The sequence below is a fragment of the Arachis ipaensis genome, chromosome B1, assembly GCF_059453495.1.
Source record: "Arachis ipaensis isolate K30076 ecotype BB chromosome B1, ASM5945349v1, whole genome shotgun sequence".
Taxonomy (NCBI): Eukaryota; Viridiplantae; Streptophyta; class Magnoliopsida; order Fabales; family Fabaceae; genus Arachis; species Arachis ipaensis.
In genome coordinates this window covers 4,039,098-4,058,045 of record NC_142436.1, presented here as the reverse complement: position 1 = coordinate 4,058,045, position 18,948 = coordinate 4,039,098, and the positions used below count along the sequence as shown (strand labels likewise).

General features: G+C 36.1%; 1 protein-coding gene across 4 annotated transcripts; it reads left to right on the top strand.

Moving 5' to 3' along the window:
• Window positions 1–60: 60 nt before the first annotated feature.
• On the top strand, window positions 61–17,275 carry LOC107647351 (uncharacterized). Of its 4 annotated transcripts, none has more exons than XM_088500880.1 (22): window positions 61–377; window positions 521–564; window positions 696–759; window positions 1,034–1,148; window positions 1,256–1,323; window positions 1,396–1,493; window positions 2,098–2,269; window positions 2,670–2,883; window positions 3,473–3,599; window positions 4,411–4,520; window positions 4,647–4,736; window positions 10,674–10,802; window positions 10,965–11,098; window positions 11,975–12,064; window positions 12,169–12,242; window positions 12,817–12,943; window positions 13,046–13,117; window positions 13,991–14,030; window positions 14,849–15,123; window positions 15,960–16,137; window positions 16,209–16,417; window positions 16,679–17,275. In XM_088500880.1, the coding sequence occupies exons 1-22, from the start codon at window positions 261–263 to the stop codon at window positions 16,976–16,978; spliced, it is 2,847 nt and encodes a 948-aa protein (XP_088357006.1). In that variant the 5' UTR covers window positions 61–260; the 3' UTR covers window positions 16,979–17,275. The 4 variants fall into 4 exon arrangements, with proteins under 4 accessions (XP_088357006.1, XP_088357005.1, XP_020971764.1 ...); XM_088500879.1 differs by having other exon boundaries at window positions 4,644–4,736; XM_021116105.2 differs by lacking the exons at window positions 61–377; window positions 521–564; window positions 696–759; window positions 1,034–1,148; window positions 1,256–1,323 and having other exon boundaries at window positions 1,397–1,493; window positions 2,109–2,269; window positions 4,644–4,736.
• The last annotated feature ends 1,673 nt before the right edge of the window (window positions 17,276–18,948 follow it).

Here is an 18,948-nt window from a genome sequence, read left to right as displayed (position 1 = left end):
CGTGGTTCCCTTTTTATTACCGGTTCGACCGGCCGGTCCGGTCCGGTTTTCAGAACCATGATAATAACTGAATAATAATATGTGAGAAACGTTTTACGAACGAGATCGTTGATTTCAAGCTGAGGCAGCAGATCAGATCTCCACAGTAAGAACTATTCATCAAGCAGATTCATCTTCTTTTCTCATCCGAAATAAGATAGAAGAATTGAAACAATTTTCAATGGTGTGATTCCGTTTAAAGAATCCTTCTGGAATCTTCCATGGCGTCCTCCTCAAGCACCACCACCACCAGCAACAAGTTCCAAGTTCCTGCTACACGTCACAAACCCCCAAAACAACAACAAGAAGAGCTAGAAGAAAACGAAGAAGAAGAAAGCGTGTGTTCTTTTATTAATTGTTCTCCCTTAATTTCTGCAAAAACTTGGCAATTACAATTTTATTATTTTGTCTTTTTTATAGGATTTAAGATAATTTTGATTTTTTGTAACTAATTTGTTTCACTTTTGGATGTTGATGGCAGCTTGAGCACTTTGATGATTTCACCCTTGCTTCTTCGTGGGAACGGTATGTGTTATATCGTGCATTCGGCATTCCTGAGTTCGCATTGTTCTGCTCTTAATTTTGCATGGAAAACAAAAAATGTTCCATGGTTTAATTTAGGTATTTTATTTTTGGTTGGGTTGATCGGTTTTTAGGTTCATTTCTGAAATAGAGGCTGTTTGTCGGCTTTGGATGTCTGATGGTCCAATTAATTTGTTGGTAAGTATTGAAAATTTATATTCTGCAAGTCTATTATCTTGTGTTACTGATGCTTATGAAATGCTTTTCTTTTTTATGAATTTTTTTTTCTGTTCTTGCTATATGTTGCTAGTGTGTTAACTGTTAATTATGATGCAATGTTGGTAGAAGTTGGAAGCAGTGGAATGCTATAATAATTATCTGTTGAAAAATGTGGGCCCGGAGGGGAGGGGGGGGGTATGCCATTTTTTATTTCTGTACCTGAATGAGCTTCTTCTGATCTATTTGGTTAAAGGAAAAAGGTGCAATTCTTTTGGAGAATTCCGGTAGTTTGTACAAGGTGAAATCCGAGATGAAGCATGCCATGAAAAGTTACTACATGGAATACTATTTTGAGACCAACCCTAATGGTATTTGACATTTTCCCATTTCTTTTGGCTGTGAGTGGTTGGTAGATTTAGGTTGCGGCTCACGAGATAGTTGTTGTTTAATGTATTTTGGTTTCTTGTTGTTACAGTAAAAGATGGGGACTGGAATTTTGATTTGCATGATCTGCAGTTATGTTTCGGTGTAAAAGAATTCTTGGTATGGTTTAATCCTTATGCTTTGTTTTTTCCCCAAAGGATAAGGAATCACCTATTTCTAGGTTATCACTAGGTTATTGCTCCTCAAAGTGCAAGTGGTGTGCTTCTTGATGCACCTGAAGCTAGCAAGCTCTTGAGTGCTGTCGCAATTGCTTTGTCAAATTGTTCAAGGTAACTCTTCTTACTTGTTGTCTAGTGTTTAGTAAGCAATGAAAATCAAAATAACTTATGTTCATTGGCATTTTATCATGGTCTAATTGTAAATGATAACTAGTAACTGCTTGTTCACTGTGATATTTGTTTTTATGGCCTGCCTGTTATTTTCACTGGAGAACTTTAAAAAAGGGAGCATTTGTTTAAAAAAAAAAGCTTTTAGTGAGGGACTTTTTCAGCTTTTTTTCCCTTCAGAAGTTACTCATTCTAGCTTATAGGAAAGCACTAATTGCCTCTTCTTCCTTTTCATTTTGGAAAGATTTCATGATTATCTTTCTGGAGGTTAGGGAGGGTAGATGTATGTAGTCTTACTCCCCGTAGGTGGAGATGCTATTTCTAAGGGCTGAATCTGTGACCTCCATGTCACTAGGTAGCAACCTATTATTGCACCAAGACTCACCCTCTATTGAGAAAAGTACTTATTTCTTGAAGGAAAGGGCTCAGACAAATGGTCCCGAAACTTTTAGTTTAAAAATTTATACATACGATGATTGTTGAAGTATCTGATTTAGTATAGTTAACCAAGATAAAGATGTGGTTTCTCATAACATTGGCTTCATAGTTTATGGCCAGCATTTGTTCCAGTTCATGATCCCTCTCGAAAAGCATATATCGGAATTCAAAGCATGGGTACTGTTTTTACTAGAAGGTTTGAGGCAGATCGGATTGGTAGTCAGGTTCCAGTAAAATTAATGCATTTGGAGGGCTTGTACGAGTTGTTTGTATCTAAGTTTGTGAGTTCCTTCTCTAGTTGTCTTATATAATATATATTCATATTTTCTGATTTAGTACATCTATTGTGATTTTGATATTCCCTTCTAGCATTGTCCTTATGTACACTGGATATATTAGTGAAAATAAGTATTCCATAACTAGGAGTGAACATTTCTGTTTCTATGTGCTAAGGAATTTTTTAAAATAAAAATTCATGAAGATTTAACAATCTTGTGAGCTTCTAAGAAATTTATATATTCTTTCTTTTTACTTTTTAATTTACTTTTGTATATTCTGGTACTGTTGCTTGGACAGCACACGTATCTCTTTTAAAAGATGTTTTCTATAAATTTTGCTTTCTTCTCTTCCTCTGCTTTAATCTTTTACTCTGTATTAATTAATCTGCATTTGATGTTGAAGGCCTATTCCACATTGGATCTATCAATTCATAATTTCAAGGTCCGATTTACAATGAAGCTAACATATAGAACGCTTCCGTGTGATGATGACTATATGAAAGGCTTCGGTGGTGAAAAATCTGGAGAAAATCTTTCTGGTGAAAAGTCCAATGGCCTGCAATGGGATGTTGATTGTTCTTGGAGTGAGTGGTATTCTGCAGAAGATCCTGTAAAAGGTAATTTTATGATATAGAAACATTTAGATAGAAAGAGTTATTTTAATAAGTTAATTATCAAAGAATTTTTGGCATGCAGAGTGCTTCTAGTTCTTTCTAAATGAATACTCATCTTCACATGTACCTGTAATCCAATTATGAAAATTTCATTGTCGGCATCAGTATTTCTCACAGAAGTATAAGCTATTAGTGTAAGTATGCGCTTGCCGTAGTAAGTGTGGAATACTGGATACCGCTGAGTTGGGGCCATTTTTGTGTTTGGCACATAAAATTTTATTTTGAATATGCGTATTCCTCTGAATTTTAGTTGACCATAGAATTGTTAAGTGTGTAATTTTTTGTTTTTTTGGCCACAAGTCACTTGTTACCTCTTCTCACTTCCCCTCTTTTATCATAAAAAAAAAGAGAAAAAACCACAGGATTTTAAACAAATAGAACATATTTAATTGCATTACGCATATGCAAAATAAGCCTTGCTAAGAGCATATATCAATCAATAAAATAAAGGCACATGCTATAGAGTCTATTTCCGTGAATCTCTCTAATGTAGATGCAAGTACTATTTAATTTATGCCTATGCTGTATGCAGCTTTTGAACTGGTTGCGATATTGTCCGAGAAGATGGTTGAAAGTTCTATGGAAATGGCTGAACTAGAAAATGCTTCACCTCATGAAGCTGAAAAGTGGTTGATCTCTCCAAGGATTTCCCCAAATTTGTAAGGATTTCAAGTGGCATCTTGAACCAAATTCTTTTGTGAATAGTTGCTATTCGTTGTTGGTGCAGCTTATGTTAGTAGTGATTGCCTACCGCTCAAGCTATGCAGTTATAACTTATATAAAAGAATAAGAGAAAAGGACAAATATGCCCTTGACCTTTTGATATGTAGACATTTAAGTCCTCGAGAATTTGAAAATACATTTAAATCCCTGACTTTTTCAAAACCTGGACATATCGATCCCTAATGTTCACTTGGGTCTGTCAGAATCAACAGAAAAATCAAATGTGACTTCCATTGTACTGACCTGATTGATACGGATGCACACGTGAGAGAGTTTTTAAAATCGGACAAATTAGACTCAGGGATCGATATATCCAGATTTTGAAGAGGTCAGGGACTTAAATGTATTTTTAAATCCTCAAGGATTTAAGTGTCCACGGACCAAAAAGTCAAGGATCGATTTGTCCTTTTTTCAAAGAATAATCAGGTTCAGTATGTAGGTCAATTTACAAACTAAACTACCCAAAAATTAATTTTCTTCATCATCAAACTGAATACTTTCCACAACTTTGTCACCTTATTTTCAATTTAAATAATTTCCTGGAGGTCCTTTTATCTAATAATCTAATAATTTCATAATTTAGCTTAAGCATGAATTTTTGTTTCTTTTTTTAGTGGCAATAAACAAGTATCGTATGTTTTAGGTACAATTACTACTGAAGCTCATAATTAAGTGTGATTGTTTTCTTTTGCTTCTGATGCAATTTATAAAAACTTTTCTTATTTATTTTCGTTTTTATACATATAGACTTGAAGGTTCCAAAGGGAATTGGGTTGGATTTGCATCTCAGTTACGTTTTCTAGTTGATGCGTTGGAAATGTCATTTCAGGCACAGTTTCTGGAAGATTTTGTTTCAGGTTCTAATTTGTTACTGCGCATTCTATCTTAAATTTTACTTAATCGAGCATGCTTGAATAGCAATGCTATTCAATTTTGGTACATAGTACATGGTTACCATTTTCCCTCCTCTTGGCTTGAAGCAGTTGAAAATGCGGGTGCTGATAATTTGAAATCGTTGGCTGTACCTCCACCCACAGTTAGAGATCGTGTGCTGAAAGAACTATTTATTGATGGTACTTAGCTGTTCTGTCTCCTATATTTTGTCTTAAATCCTGGTTGAATAGTTTGGTTTTCCAATACTTTTATTTGAAATTTTATTAACCAGTAGCTTTCAATCACTGGTCCATATATCTGCTGTGATAAGTTACCTGTGGCTTGGGCATCAAAGAGCAAAGGGCTCCAATGTGGTTCTATTGATATTTCCCATTTTCAAGTGGAACTTATTCTTGGACGGGGAAGAAGATCACTTAAAAGTCCAATATGTTTGGATGAAATATCTACTATTTGTATAGATAGACATCATTAATTGGGCTATCGGTTGTTTCTTTCAAGTAAAATGAAGTGAATGAAAGCTTAGTGGTGGTTTGAATGACAATGCAGCCACTATTTTCAAGTTCATGAATCATGAAAGGGGGAACTGCTATTATCTTACATGCAAATCATTACAAATTGATGAACACTTTCATCTTGTTAAACATTCCTTTTCTTTTCTATCTAGAACATAATTTAATGTCTTCCTTATGACTACTCATTGATTGATTTTAAGCATCTGTGGTGTTAGAATCCTAATTTACTGCATCCAGCTCTCTGTTGATAGCAAGCCGCTTCCATTTGCCTTCTTTTTAATCTCTATTTGGTCCCCACCACCACCATTGTGTTGGCTGTCCACCATTCAATGAGCAATCTAAACGCTTTCCCCGTTAACTTGCTTCTGAAGTTTCATGGCATTCTGCTAGGGACTTGGGTATTATGGGGTGCTCAAAGTACCACATTGAGTAGTATGGGATGACTTGAAATATACGAATGGAGTGAGACAAGGATTGTGTTTTGGATGAATTCCCTTGAGAGAATTATCTCCCAGCGTCAATATATATATATACATAGGTACAGAAATAAAATCCCTTAATACTAGGAGATATGATAGAATCAGATCCCTTAATACTAGGAGATAGAATCAGATCCCTTAATACTAGGAGATCCAACAGAATTAGATATCTAAAGATGGAAACTATATCAAAACAGATCTAATCTGATATTCAACACTCCCCCTCAAGCTGGAGCATATAAATCATATGCACCAAGCTTGTTACATATGTATTGTATCCGAGGACCCCGGAGAGCTTTGGTGAAAATATCTGCAAGTTGATCGTTGGAGTTGACAAAGGCTGTTACTATTTCCCCACTTTGCAACTTCTCCCTTATGAAATGGCAATCAATCTCTATGTGCTTGGTCCGTTCATGAAACACAGGGTTGGAAGCAATATGTAAGGCAGCTTGATTATCGCACACCAGTTCCATCTTACTCGGCTCACAAAACTTAAGTTCCTTAACTAATTGCTTCAACCATATAAGTTCACATGTGGCAAGTGCCATAGCTCTATATTCAGCTTCCGCACTAGATCTTGCTACAACATTTTGCTTCTTACTCTTCCAAGATATCAAGTTTCCACCAATAAAAACACAATAACCAGATGTAGAACGTCTATCAGATGGAGATCCTGCCCAATCTGCATCAGTATACCCAACAATCTGGTTATGTCCTTTATCTTCATACAACAAACCTTTTCCTGGAGCACCTTTGATATATCTAAGGACTCTAACAGCTGCGTCCCAATGACTATCGCATGGAGAGTCAAGAAACTGACTTAGGATACTTGTGGCAAATGAAATATCTGGCCGAGTGACTGTCAAATAATTCAATCGGCCAATTAATCTGCGATATCTACCAGGATCTGCAAGAGGTTCTCCTTGATTTGGACTAAGTTTTGTATTGGGATCCATTGGTGTATCTACAGGTCTAGAATCCAACATTCCAGTTTCTTCAAGAATATCTAGAGCATATTTTCTCTGTGAGATACAGATCCCCGCATTAGATTGTGCCACTTCAATTCCTAGGAAATATTTTAACTTCCCCATATCCTTAGTCTGAAAGTGATCAAACAAGTGCTGTTTTAACTGAGTGATTCCCTCATGATCATCTCCAGTAATGACAATATCATCCACATAAACAACCAGATATATGGAGGTCATGGAGGAAGAATGACGGAAGAAAACTGAATGATCTGCTTCACTTTGAATCATGCCAAATTTAGAAATAACAGCACTAAAGCGACCAAACCAAGCTCGAGGGGATTGTTTCAAGCCATATAAAGATCGGCGTAAATGACATACTAAGCCGGAAGACTCCCCCTGAGCAACAAACCCGGGAGGTTGCTCCATGTATACTTCCTCCTCGAGATCACCATGTAAGAAAGCATTTTTAATATCAAGTTGATGAAGAGGCCAATGGCGAATGGCAGCCATAGAAAGAAAAAGACGAACAGAGGCCATCTTCGCAACAGGAGAGAAGGTATCACCATAGTCCAAACCAAAGATTTGAGTGTAGCCCTTAGCCACAAGGCGGGCTTTTAATCGATCAATGGTTCCGTCTGAGCTGACCTTAATAGTATAGATCCAACGACAACCCACAGTAGATTTGCCCGGTGGCAGTGGAACAAGATCCCAAGTACCAGTAGAATGTAAGGCAGACATCTCCTCAATCATAGCCTGGCGCCACCCTGGATGTGAAAGAGCTTCTGCTGTTGTTTTGGGTATAGAAACAGAAGACAAAGAGGAGGTAAAAGCATAGTGCGAAGATGATAAACGATGGTAACTGAGAAAATTATAAATAGGATTAGGATTACGGGTGGAACGAGTACCTTGTCTGAGAGCAATAGGAGGACTACTGCTAACTCCCGAAGAAGGATCCAAGGACGGTTCAGCCACGGGTTCAGGAGATGAGTTATCTTGGACTGCAGGCCGTGGGCGGCGATGATAAACTTGGAGAGGCTTTGTGGGAATAGGAGGCCCATCTAAGTAAGGAACAGGAAGCACCTCCGTAATGGAAGGTGAAGTGATGTCGGGTGCAGAGAAAAAAGGGGTATTCTCAAGAAAAGTGACATCGGCAGACACGAAGAAACGATTAAGAGCTGGAGAATAACAACGATAACCCTTTTGAAATCGAGTGTACCCTAAGAAAACACATTTGATAGAACGAGCAGTTAACTTGTCTTTGCCTGGGGTAAGATCATGGATGAAACAAGTACAACCAAAGACTCGTAGTGGAAGAGAAAAAATGTGCTCATGAGGAAATAAAATGGAATGAGGAACTTGATTTTGCAAAACAGAAGAAGGCATACGATTAATTAAATAACATGCAGTCAGAACAGCCTCACCCCAAAATTTAAGGGGAACATGAGTATGGAGAAGAAGAGTGCGAGCAGTTTCAATCAAGTGACGATGTTTACGCTCAGCCACACCATTCTGTTGAGGGGTATGAGGACAAGATGACTGATGTAGAATGCCTTTGGAGGACAAGTAAGACGAAAAGGGTGCTGAAAAATACTCACGAGCATTATCACTTCGTAAAATTTTAATTGAAGTTTTGAATTGGTTTTGAATTTCAGAACAGAAAGACTTGAAATGTACAAATAATTCAGATCTGTCCTTCATTAAATATAGCCAAGTGCAACGAGAAAAGTCATCAATAAAGGTGACAAAATAACGAAAGCCTGAATGAGAAGTAACTCGACTAGGTCCCCATACATCAGAATGAATAACAGAAAAGGGAGACGCAGCCCGTGTATTGACACGACTTGAAAAAGAACTACGAACATGTTTACCTAAATGACAAGTTTGACACTCTAAGGTAGTAAGACGAGATAAACTCGGGACCATAGCTTGTAACTTCGAGAGGCTGGGATGTCCCAGGCGACAATGGACCACGTCCGGAGACTCAACAGCAGCAACAGAAGACACAGTAGTAGTGGGTAAGGCAAGCCGATACAGTCCTTGAGACTCACATCCTGTTCCAATCGTCTGTCCCGTCCCTCGATCCTGCACAATGACGGAGTCAGCAAAAAAGGTAACAGAACAATTGAGAGAACGAGTAAGTTGGCTAATAGAAATCAAATTGAAAGGACAATTGGGCATGTAAAGAACAGATTTCAAAGGTATTGTAGGAAGAGGAGTAGCTTGACCTATTCCCTTAGCACCAATTTTAGAACCATCAGCCAAAGTGATAGAAGGAAGAAATGCAGGGTGTTCAAGTTTAGAGAGGACAGAAGAAGTACCAGAAATGTGATCAGAAGCACCTGAGTCAAGGACCCATGGTCCAAGAGAAGAGGAATGAGAGATACAAGCAACAGAATTACCAGAGTGGGCCACCGAAGCAACGGGAGTAGATGCCTGCTTTGAAGCTTGGTACTTGAGAAACTCATCATAATCATTGCCAGAGACAAATATCCCTTGTGGTTGTGCGGCGGAGTGAACGTCAGATGGCTCATTAGTTTGGACAACATTAGCTACCTTAGTAGGACGACCATGGAGAGCATAACATTTATCCTGAGTATGACCAATCCTATGGCAATGGGTACAACTAGGGCGAGTACGATTACCACGACCATTACCACGACCCCCACGGCCGCCGCGAGTGGGCACTTGAAAGGACACTTGAGAAGAAGATTGGGATGCCAATGCAGTTTGGTCAAAAGTATGGGTCTCAAGAGAGGGGCCGGATTGCAAGAGTCGTGCAAATACGTCTTGAAGGGAAGGAACGGGTGAGGTGCCCAATATTTGTTGCCGAAGAGATTCAAGTTCAGCTGGCAACCCAAGTAACGTAAGTACCAAAAACAGCTTTCCCTGTTGAGCATGATGTTCATCAGCATTAGACACATAGGGAAGGAGAGTCGAAAACTCTTCCCTGACAGCTTCCACAGCCCCAACATAAGATTCCATATCAGTTCCTTGAAGCTGTAAACTACACAGCTTCTTAGCAACATGGTAAAGTCTTGCAATGTCATTAGTGTATAAAGCTTTAGCACGATCCCACACCTTTTTACAAGTTTTGTAAGCCCGAAACATAGTCAGCTTTGGTGGATCAATGGTCTGCCACATAAGGTTACATAGCTGGGCATCAATCTTCTTCCAAGTGGTTTTGTCAGCGGCGCGAACATCATCAACAGATTTAGTAAGGTGGTCTTCATAGCCTTGGCCCATGAACCAAAGTTCTACAGAATCAGCCCAAGAAAGGTAATTTTTGGCACCCATCAATTTTTCAGAGGTCATTGTAGCGGTTCCAGAAACGACAGTTGTTAGAACAGCCGGTTTACCACCATTGGAGTTGGTGTCGGGGATTACCTCAGAAGACATGATGGCAGACACTCAGAAACGGCCGGAAAACACCTGCAGAAGGGAAACGAGGGCCGGAAAAAGCCTGGGCAGCGGAGAAATTTTGGGGACAGGCCGAAAAAAACAATTTCTGACGAAGAGACACAACTGATAGTGTCAGCTGGTGGGAAAAGGGAACACGGCTGAGAGATTGCAGCCGGAAAAGAAGAAAAAAAAAAAAAAATAGAAACCAGAGCCGGGTCGGAACCCGCTCTGATACCAACTTGAAATATACGAATGGAGTGAGACAAGGATTGTGTTTTGGATGAATTCCCTTGAGAGAATTATCTCCCAGCGTCAATATATATATATACATAGGTACAGAAATAAAATCCCTTAATACTAGGAGATATGATAGAATCAGATCCCTTAATACTAGGAGATAGAATCAGATCCCTTAATACTAGGAGATCCAACAGAATTAGATATCTAAAGATGGAAACTATATCAAAACAGATCTAATCTGATATTCAACAGGATGCTTGATGTTGTATATAAGGAGAGTGGTTCTTCCCCCTTATCAGCTAGCTTTTAAGGTGTGGTTTTCCACTTTCCTTCCATGCAGATCTATTTCTTCAACTTGTGACTGATAGAGATAGTATTCCTCTCGTGTAAACATAACAATATTCTATCAGAATCCTAATATTTCAAACACATGGGGTTGACTACTAATATGCCATGCTGAGATATTTGCATTTAAGATTTGATATTGATAGTTTACATCATTTTGCTAATGTATGCAGGTGTGGAATTCTCTAATTTTACTGATGATGGACATAAGACTGCTCGGGCCATTAAAGGCGCACCTCGAGAATTTCTTTTTGCTCAATTTTGTCTACATGCTCTTTGGTTTGGCAACTGCAATATACGTGGTAATTACCCACAGTGGTTTGGGTTGATTTGTTGTGTATAGCCTAAGACTTACGATGAAAGTATCAACAGATTGATCACCTAGGTGGCATTGATTTCTGAGACATCTAATTTGTACTGTGTATTTTGACTTGTATTACTCGACTTTCGGTTTTTTTTTTCAGCTATATCTGTGCTATGGCTAGAGTTTGTTCGAGAAGTAAGGTGGTGCTGGGAAGAAACACAATTATTGCCTCGAATGCCAACTAACGGACCAATTGACCTTTCCACATGTTTGATCAACCAAAAACTTCAGATGGTAATTTACTTTTCTTTAAAGAATCTTTGGAGAATTTTACACCCTATGATCTTGTTTGATTATAAGTTTATAACACATTTTATATGATAATATATCTCATTTAATTTTTGTTTTGTTTTCTGCAACATTTTGAACTTCTTGTTCCTTTCACTTTGGAGTGAATAGTTTTCTTATTGTCATTATTCATGAATTAATGTAATGAGTACAAAAAATATACAACAATATTGACTACGCTTTGTTCCACGATGTACTTTCTCTACCTCAATTACACACCAATCCCACATTTGTAGCCAAAATGGAGTGATTAAGACCCGACCCAGACCTGAAGCATATATTTCCGGTTTCAACTTTTTTCCCTTTGTTCCCTGTGCTATTTTCGGGTTAGGTTCAGACCATGCTTCAGGTAGACCTGGCCGGGACTGAAGCCATGCATTTCTTTAAAATATATACTCTTTAGTGAAATTAGTGATATGTTAGACTTTTAAACTTCAATTAATATTTTTATGTTATATATTGTTATTTTGTTTTAAAATAATTTATTATGATATAGATATATATCTGTTAAATTTCATCTTTAAATTTATGATTGTATTACTTTGTTATGTATAATTTCCAAAATTATATACGTTAATCAAATGTCAGGTCATCCCAGTTTAACCCAATCCCAATCCTTTTCTGTTAGTTTAGGGTCGGGATTGGGTCTTAAAAATTTGACCCAATGAAAAGCTAGGGGTGGTTCTAACTTAATCTGGCCTGGCCCTGCCCATTATATTTGTTCTTTAGGCCTTAGCCCCCTACATAAGGAGAAAAAGACAATATTTCAGCTAGCTTGGATTTTAGGTCTAAGTTGATTCTATGTTTTATTTTGATGTTCAGCTTGCAATTTGCATTGAGAAGAAGAGTCAACAAACTGAAGATTATGAAGACTGTATTGGAAGTTTGGATCATATAGAATCCATGTCTGAGGTTACTTACATTTTTGTCCTTTTTTTAGGTTTTTGTTTAATAATTGTATGATAGCAACTTTTTTCTTATTCTATTTTGCATCCAACTGTAAATTTGTCTTGCAGGAAGAAAGTGTAGTTGGGGATGATTCATCAATTAAGCCGACACCAAGTGATGATATTCCTGGGATAGTTGACAGGTGAACTTAGCAAGTGAGAGCCTGCTTGGGTGTTATCATCTAATTCTAGTTTCTTAAATAACAGCTTACTCTTTAATGGCTATTACTGTTTTTGGTCACTTAATTGCTTCTAATCTCAGTTATGCTTAAATTTTCAGTGAAGTTCTTATATGTTCATATCTTTTTGTAAATTCTTAGAATTCAACTCAATAATTGAATCCCTATGGTTTAAAAACTTTTTAATCAATCCCCTACATTGATTATAAAAATTTATTTAGATGAACCTGATGAACAATTTTTAAGCTATAGGGTTAAATGTAGATTAGGCTAAATTATGAGAACTTTGAAGGTTAATTAAACCTTTGTTTATGTTTTGTCCACCTTTTAACAAACAATGGATGCCATGCTTTCAAAATTTCAATATTTTTTACCTAAAAAAAAGGCTGTGTTTTAGCTGGCCATAGAATTACAGTGGTATATTGCAAGCGTGCATATTCAATGAGACATTAGCTTTTAATGTGCTTTTTACGCATTGCTAGCTTGCTAATTTTACCCTTCACTTTCAATTTACCCATCTATTTTATATTGTTTACAGAAAGCCTGGAATTGTGGATCTATTTAACGATAAATCTTCGGACCTCACAAGGAGAGGTTCAGCTGGTATTGTTGATTCTATGATGCTTCTCAAGTCATATCAAAGTATGCATGTCCCTTTCACACAGGTGTGTGGAAAATCATGGCACCAGTGAGGAATTTTCATTATGTTGTCTTACTTTGGCAGTGTTGAATAAGATATTACTTTAACTGTTGTTTGTTATTTACAGGAACCACCACTTATGACAGAAGACATGCATGAGGAGCGGCTTCAAGCTGTTGAAGCCTTAGGTGACTCATTTGTAAGACACCCATATGCAATGCATGTTATCATAATCATTTATATTTTACTGGATAAAAGAATTGTATTCAGATGAAATCATGAATTTACAAGAAGATATAAGAGAAGAGAGAATCTATAAAAAGGATAGCTTAGTGCACAAACGTCTCGCATTAACTCAAGATCCAAGAAGGGCTGCCCCCAAAGGATATAATATAGCCAGCCTAACCCGATAATTGCATTAGTGGCTGATTTCACGAGTTGAACCTGTGACTTTGAGATCATATAAAGACAACTCAAACGTTGTTTTAAAATTCCTCTTCAAAGAGATCATCTTTACAAGCACAAAAATTGGCTTGAGAAAACTATAAACAAAGCATATAATTCTCAATCTCAACGTATTTTAGAGAAAAATTCCTTGTAAAAGACCACGTTATTTACACCAATGTTAGGTATAAAAACAAAACAAAAAATCCTATCCGACAAAACTTATGTGTCTGAAAGTCTGTCATTGAACTTTGAAAGTACAAGGATTATGCTCCAACAAAATACTCCAACACATTGGCATGGTTTTTCTTACTTCCTTTTTTGTCAATAGGAAGTATTGTAGGGCACATACACTCACTCTCCGCAGATAGCATACAAATCAGAGGTCTATGTGGTCCAACATATTTTAGTCAAACAATTAGAAGTATGCATTGTAGTCCCTGAAATATTTTCGTTTAATAGTCCTTAAAAGAATAAATGCTACATTTTAGTTCTTGAGATATTTTCATATTGACGCTTAGCCTAAAGATTAAATACATACACTTAAGTTCTCAAAAGATTACTCATTGAAACATATTAATCTAATATACATTGCTTCATAATTGCCTGTTATTTTTTTTTTTTGCAGAGTTTTTCTGGTCAGCTGGAAAGGGATATATTAACTTCAGGTAATAGTGTATATTATTTAAAATATTACTTGCTAATTATTAATAATAACTCAAATTCTTTTTCTTCTTTTCCTATGAGAAATTATCAATTCTGGCCTCTAGAAGCAGGTGTTTGAGAGATTGAAAGATAATTTAACTTTATATACTCACATGTATAAAAGGATGATGCTTATGCGTAGTTTTTGTATCTTACTTCCAATGGATTTTCGTCAACCTAATTTTTAATTTTACTTGATGTTGTCTACACCATACCCACTGATTTTGGAAAACTGAACATTTGATTGTTTCTATTTTCAAAGGTGCATTTCAAATTTCATGTTATTAGCTCCTTGGTAAAATGAAACTCAACCAGAAAAGATATTTTTGGGAGAAGAAATTTCCTGACAACTTATTGAAAGTTGCCATTATTTCAGTTTTACCTTAAGTGATTGTGGATCATTAGAGAGAGTTGAAGTAAAATTGATTATTGATATATTTGAATCTCGTCGTAAATGGTATGGACATGTTTGGAAAAGACCCATAGAGGAGACAGTTAAATGGATAATATAGATTGGTGGCAAGAGGTTGAATACCTAAGCAAACTTTGAAGAAATTATTGAAAGATAAATTGTCATACCATAATGCTGACGAACTATGGCACTTACTGATCCATGTAGTCGACTCTACCTAGGGGGATAAATCTTGTTGTTGTTGGTGTTTGTGGATTCTAATCCACATGAAATATACAGCATAATGAAAATTCTTTGCCTCCTATCTTTTTTTATGTTCAATTATGCAAGCTGATATTCTTCAGAATTATTGGCTTTTGGTGGTATTAGATATGTCAGCATTTAAAGCAGCAAATCCAGATGCTGTTTTTGAAGATTTTATTCGATGGCATTCACCGGGGGATTGGGAAGAGGATGAACCTGTCGACCATGGATCATCATCATCATCCACTGCTCTAGAAAAAGATAGATGGCCCCCACGAGGACGGCTTTCAAAGAGAATGTCCGAGCAAGGGAATTTGTGGAGAAAGATTTGGGACCGTGCTCCTGCTCTTCCTGCTTCCGAACAGAAGCCTCTTCTTGATCCAAATAGAGAAGGAGAAAAAGTAAGTATCAAATTCCTTTTCTTTTGCTATAGGGGATGGCCATGTGCTTTTTGCATCAACAGTATGGTGTACTCTCGACATATTGGTAGGATAATGCAGAGTGGATCAAAGAAAAAGAAATACAAAACAAAGGCGAAAGTCAAAATAGCAATTTGAACAGAAAGAAACTAAACGATGAAAGTAAATATAAAACAAAGCTTGTTAACGTTAGCATATTTAAATTGTTGCTTAGCATTTTACAGCCAACTTGAGCTATCAATGAACAGGATAAGTGCTCCAGACATATGGGTTTTGAAACATCGAAATGTGTTAAAGAGATAGATACCTCAATACGTATCCAAGTATGCCTGCAAGTGCTTGGAAGGTGTCATTTGGAGTATTAAATTTTGATTTCAGTATTAACTGGTTTTGCCTTGAATCCTGTTGGGCATTATGGATTGATAAATAATAAATAATTAGAACCGTCTAAGAACAAGCAAATGTGTGCTTTTAATTGATAAGTGTTCAGTAAGCTATGCCTCAAATATTACAGTTCGTGTTGTCTCCTTACCCTACCCCCCCCCCCCCCCCCCAAAAAAAAAATCCCATTGTATTCCTTCTGGGCTCTTGTATACAAAACTCTTCTTTCATCTAATGAAAGATGTTCACTGTGGCTCATTTGTAACGTTTTCTCGTGATCAAATCATCAAAGTAGTGTTCTTCAAATAAAATTATTCCTGTTCATTTGCGTGGAGAGGAAAAGGACTACCTTTGTGTACTTGAATTGCCTAAGATATGATTTTCTGTCTTCGAGTCTGTTATCCGATCTAATTTATTGTGTTTCTTTGCTTCTCCAGGTTCTTCATTACCTTGAAACATTACAACCACATCAATTGCTTGAGCAAATGGTGTGTACTGCCTTCAGAGCAGCAGCTGACACACTTATTCTGACTAGTTATGGAGAACTGAAACAGATGGAGACCGAGATTCAGCAACTTTACGTTACCATGGCAACTACTTTGAGGCCTTTACAAGGTATCAAATTATTAGATTGTCTCATGGAAAGAAGAGAATAATCATTATGACACATTTCTGTTTTGTTGCAGTAAATCGCTTGTCCGCTGAGAGCAACACTTTTGAAGACTTAAGACGAGTAAGTGCTGCTTTTGAACGTGTTGAAAAGTTAATGACTCTCGGAGCTTCTCTTCAGCGAAAGTTTCGACGAGCACCACGCCTCGCCAGAGAAATTTTCAATGGTTACTACGACTTCAGTATTTCAAAAATGGAAAGCTTGGCAGAGCAAATTGTTGAAAAGGTGAAATGCTTTTTATGCCTAGACATTCCACAAAATGTATTCATGAGGAATAAATGAGCTAATGATGCATCCTCTCAAAACATCTTCCTACTTATTATGTTTGTTTCTAAACAAGGAAAATCTTGAGAACCTTTTTGGCTTTTTGGATATTAAAATACATCAGGATTCTTTCCTGTTTTAGAAGTTAGGAGGAAAATTTAGAAATATATTTAGGACATGAGTATTGGACTGACATGCAATTCGTCTTTCCTTGTTGCATAGGGGTTTGACATGAAACTGGAATTAAGGAATCAAGAGAGGGAATTGTTGTCAAATATGTTTGTTCCTCCCACAGCTAGCCAGTCTTGGAGAAAGGTTTTGAGCATGGGAAACCTTCTTAATGGCCATGAACCAATAGTCAGGGAGATTGTCTTTTCGCTGCGTGATAAAGCTACCGGTAACCATTACGCAGCTCATAGCGGTAGTTTTTCTCATAAAAAAGAAATTGAAACTTACAGGATGTACATATGTGGAACTTCTAATGACCTTAGAGTAGCACTTTCTGTTGCCTCTTGTGATTGATTAAGTTTTATGGTAGTTTTTCCGTTATAACTATTTTTACTAGAGAACAGTTTCCTAGTACCTGTGTTCATCTGTTTCTCTAATTGGAAGTGCAATCCAACTAAGAAATGAAGAGGTTGGAACAGCCGTAGAAAGGAGGGTTTGAAGTGCAATTGGATCTAGTCTAAACTGAGCTGCTATTGATTAGTACTTGGTTGTACTTGTACATAATGTACGAGATGCATTGCTTTTCACTATTTTTTTCTTTTACCAGGTCATTATTTGCATAATTTTCAAGATATCTAAGGTTTTATGAAGGAACCGAAAGAGTAAATTTTCAAGTAACTTTTTTTTGTTTGAATTTTTTACCATCACCAACTCAATAGATTTTTATTACATTGAGAGTATGTTGGTTTGTGTAGAATAAGAGGAGAAATTTATGAATTTCTTCAATTGTAATCCTACTTAAACTCTCAGAGAGCCTTTCTAAATGTTTAGTTTTAGCCCTCTATGGTTGCGGGGATAAGAATGGAATAAAAACATTTCATAAACAGTATATACATATGGAATTTATGAAAACTTTGATGGAACTCTAAATAAAATTATGAGAGGAGTTTAATGTTGACGAATAGAGAGTCTTATACTGTCATCTAATTAGATTTATGCATTTAAATGATCTTTTAAGTCGTTGCCTTGTTGGAATGAAAATTAATCACTTTTATTAATGTGTTAATACATAATTGAATATTTGTATAATTTTTTTATTCTTATAATGTATGAAAATTAAATTCTTATAAATGGAGTTTATCCATAAAAATGTCTAGATTTTTATAATCTAACTAAATGTGCCATAAACTTTAATATATAAATACCAAGAGATGTTCTTTTTCACTCGCTATTTCTCTCTTTCTTTTGGATGAGCTTATATGGTAGTTAATATATAAATTCATTGTTTGACATTTATGAATTATGAATATATAAATACTCATTTCAAATTATCTATCATTTATAAATTTGATACATTAACAATTCAACGTATTTAAATCCAATTCGTAGTAACGATATATTGAAGTATGAATCTATCAAATTTTCAAGTGACATACTTTAGAATAAAGAGAGTACATAAATCTTTAAAAAAAAATTACATACATATGTTGGTATTTGTGTATCAAATTATTGGAGCATTGTGTTTCCTAACATACTATGGAGCTGGGTGTTGTATCAAGTAAGGTCTTTTTTGGAAAAGACCATTCAAACTAGAAAAAGATCATCCAAAAATATGAAATAAACAAAGAAAACAACATGGAGATGATAATTATTGGGAAAATCTTAGTTGTAACTCTGCCTGAGTAGAAAATCTTAGATGATAATATCATGAGTTGGATTATTCATTAGGTGTTGGTCCCACTACGTAATCCAAGAGCAATTAGTTTCTATTTACTTATTTTATAAATCTTTTTTATTTTAAAGGATCTAAGTACCTCCTTAAGTGAAATTGTTGTCATAATACATTAGTACCTTCCAAAAAATAAAAAATAAATTTGTCTTGGTTCCTATTATGGTAGCGTTTGTTTTGAGGTATTGAGACAGAGACGGAGAGACTGAGACTTAATATCGTGTTTGTTAGTTCAAAGACTGGTACTAAAATTTCTGTATATGTTTCTAAAATTTCAGTATTTCAGTACTTCCAAAAAGTAGGGACACAGGGAACTGAAATTTTTAGAGATGGAGACTGAAACTTTAATAATATTTTATACCTAAAATACTTTCATTTCAATTATTTAATTTCAATTTTACCCTTTGTGCAAATTAAATTAGAGTTTCATTCTTGTTTCAATTCCTGTCTCCCATTTTACACCAAACAGAATACTGAAATTTATTTCAATCTCTGTCTCTGTCTCTCAATCTCAGTTTTTTCGTCTCTATCTTTCCACCAAACACTACTATAGTGAATATATATAGTCCTTAAAAAATTACAATGTCTTAAAATT

Excerpts from the sequence above, each read along its gene's own strand:
- LOC107647351 (XM_088500879.1), top strand. The coding sequence starts at position 261 with ATGGCGTCCTCCTCAAGCACCACCACCACCAGCAACAAGTTCCAAGTT. Across the intron at positions 1,324-1,395 it reads TCGGTGTAAAAGAATTCTTG|GTTATTGCTCCTCAAAGTGC; the intron begins GTATGGTTTAAT and ends GGTTATCACTAG. Across the intron at positions 3,600-4,410 it reads CCAAGGATTTCCCCAAATTT|ACTTGAAGGTTCCAAAGGGA; the intron begins GTAAGGATTTCA and ends TTATACATATAG.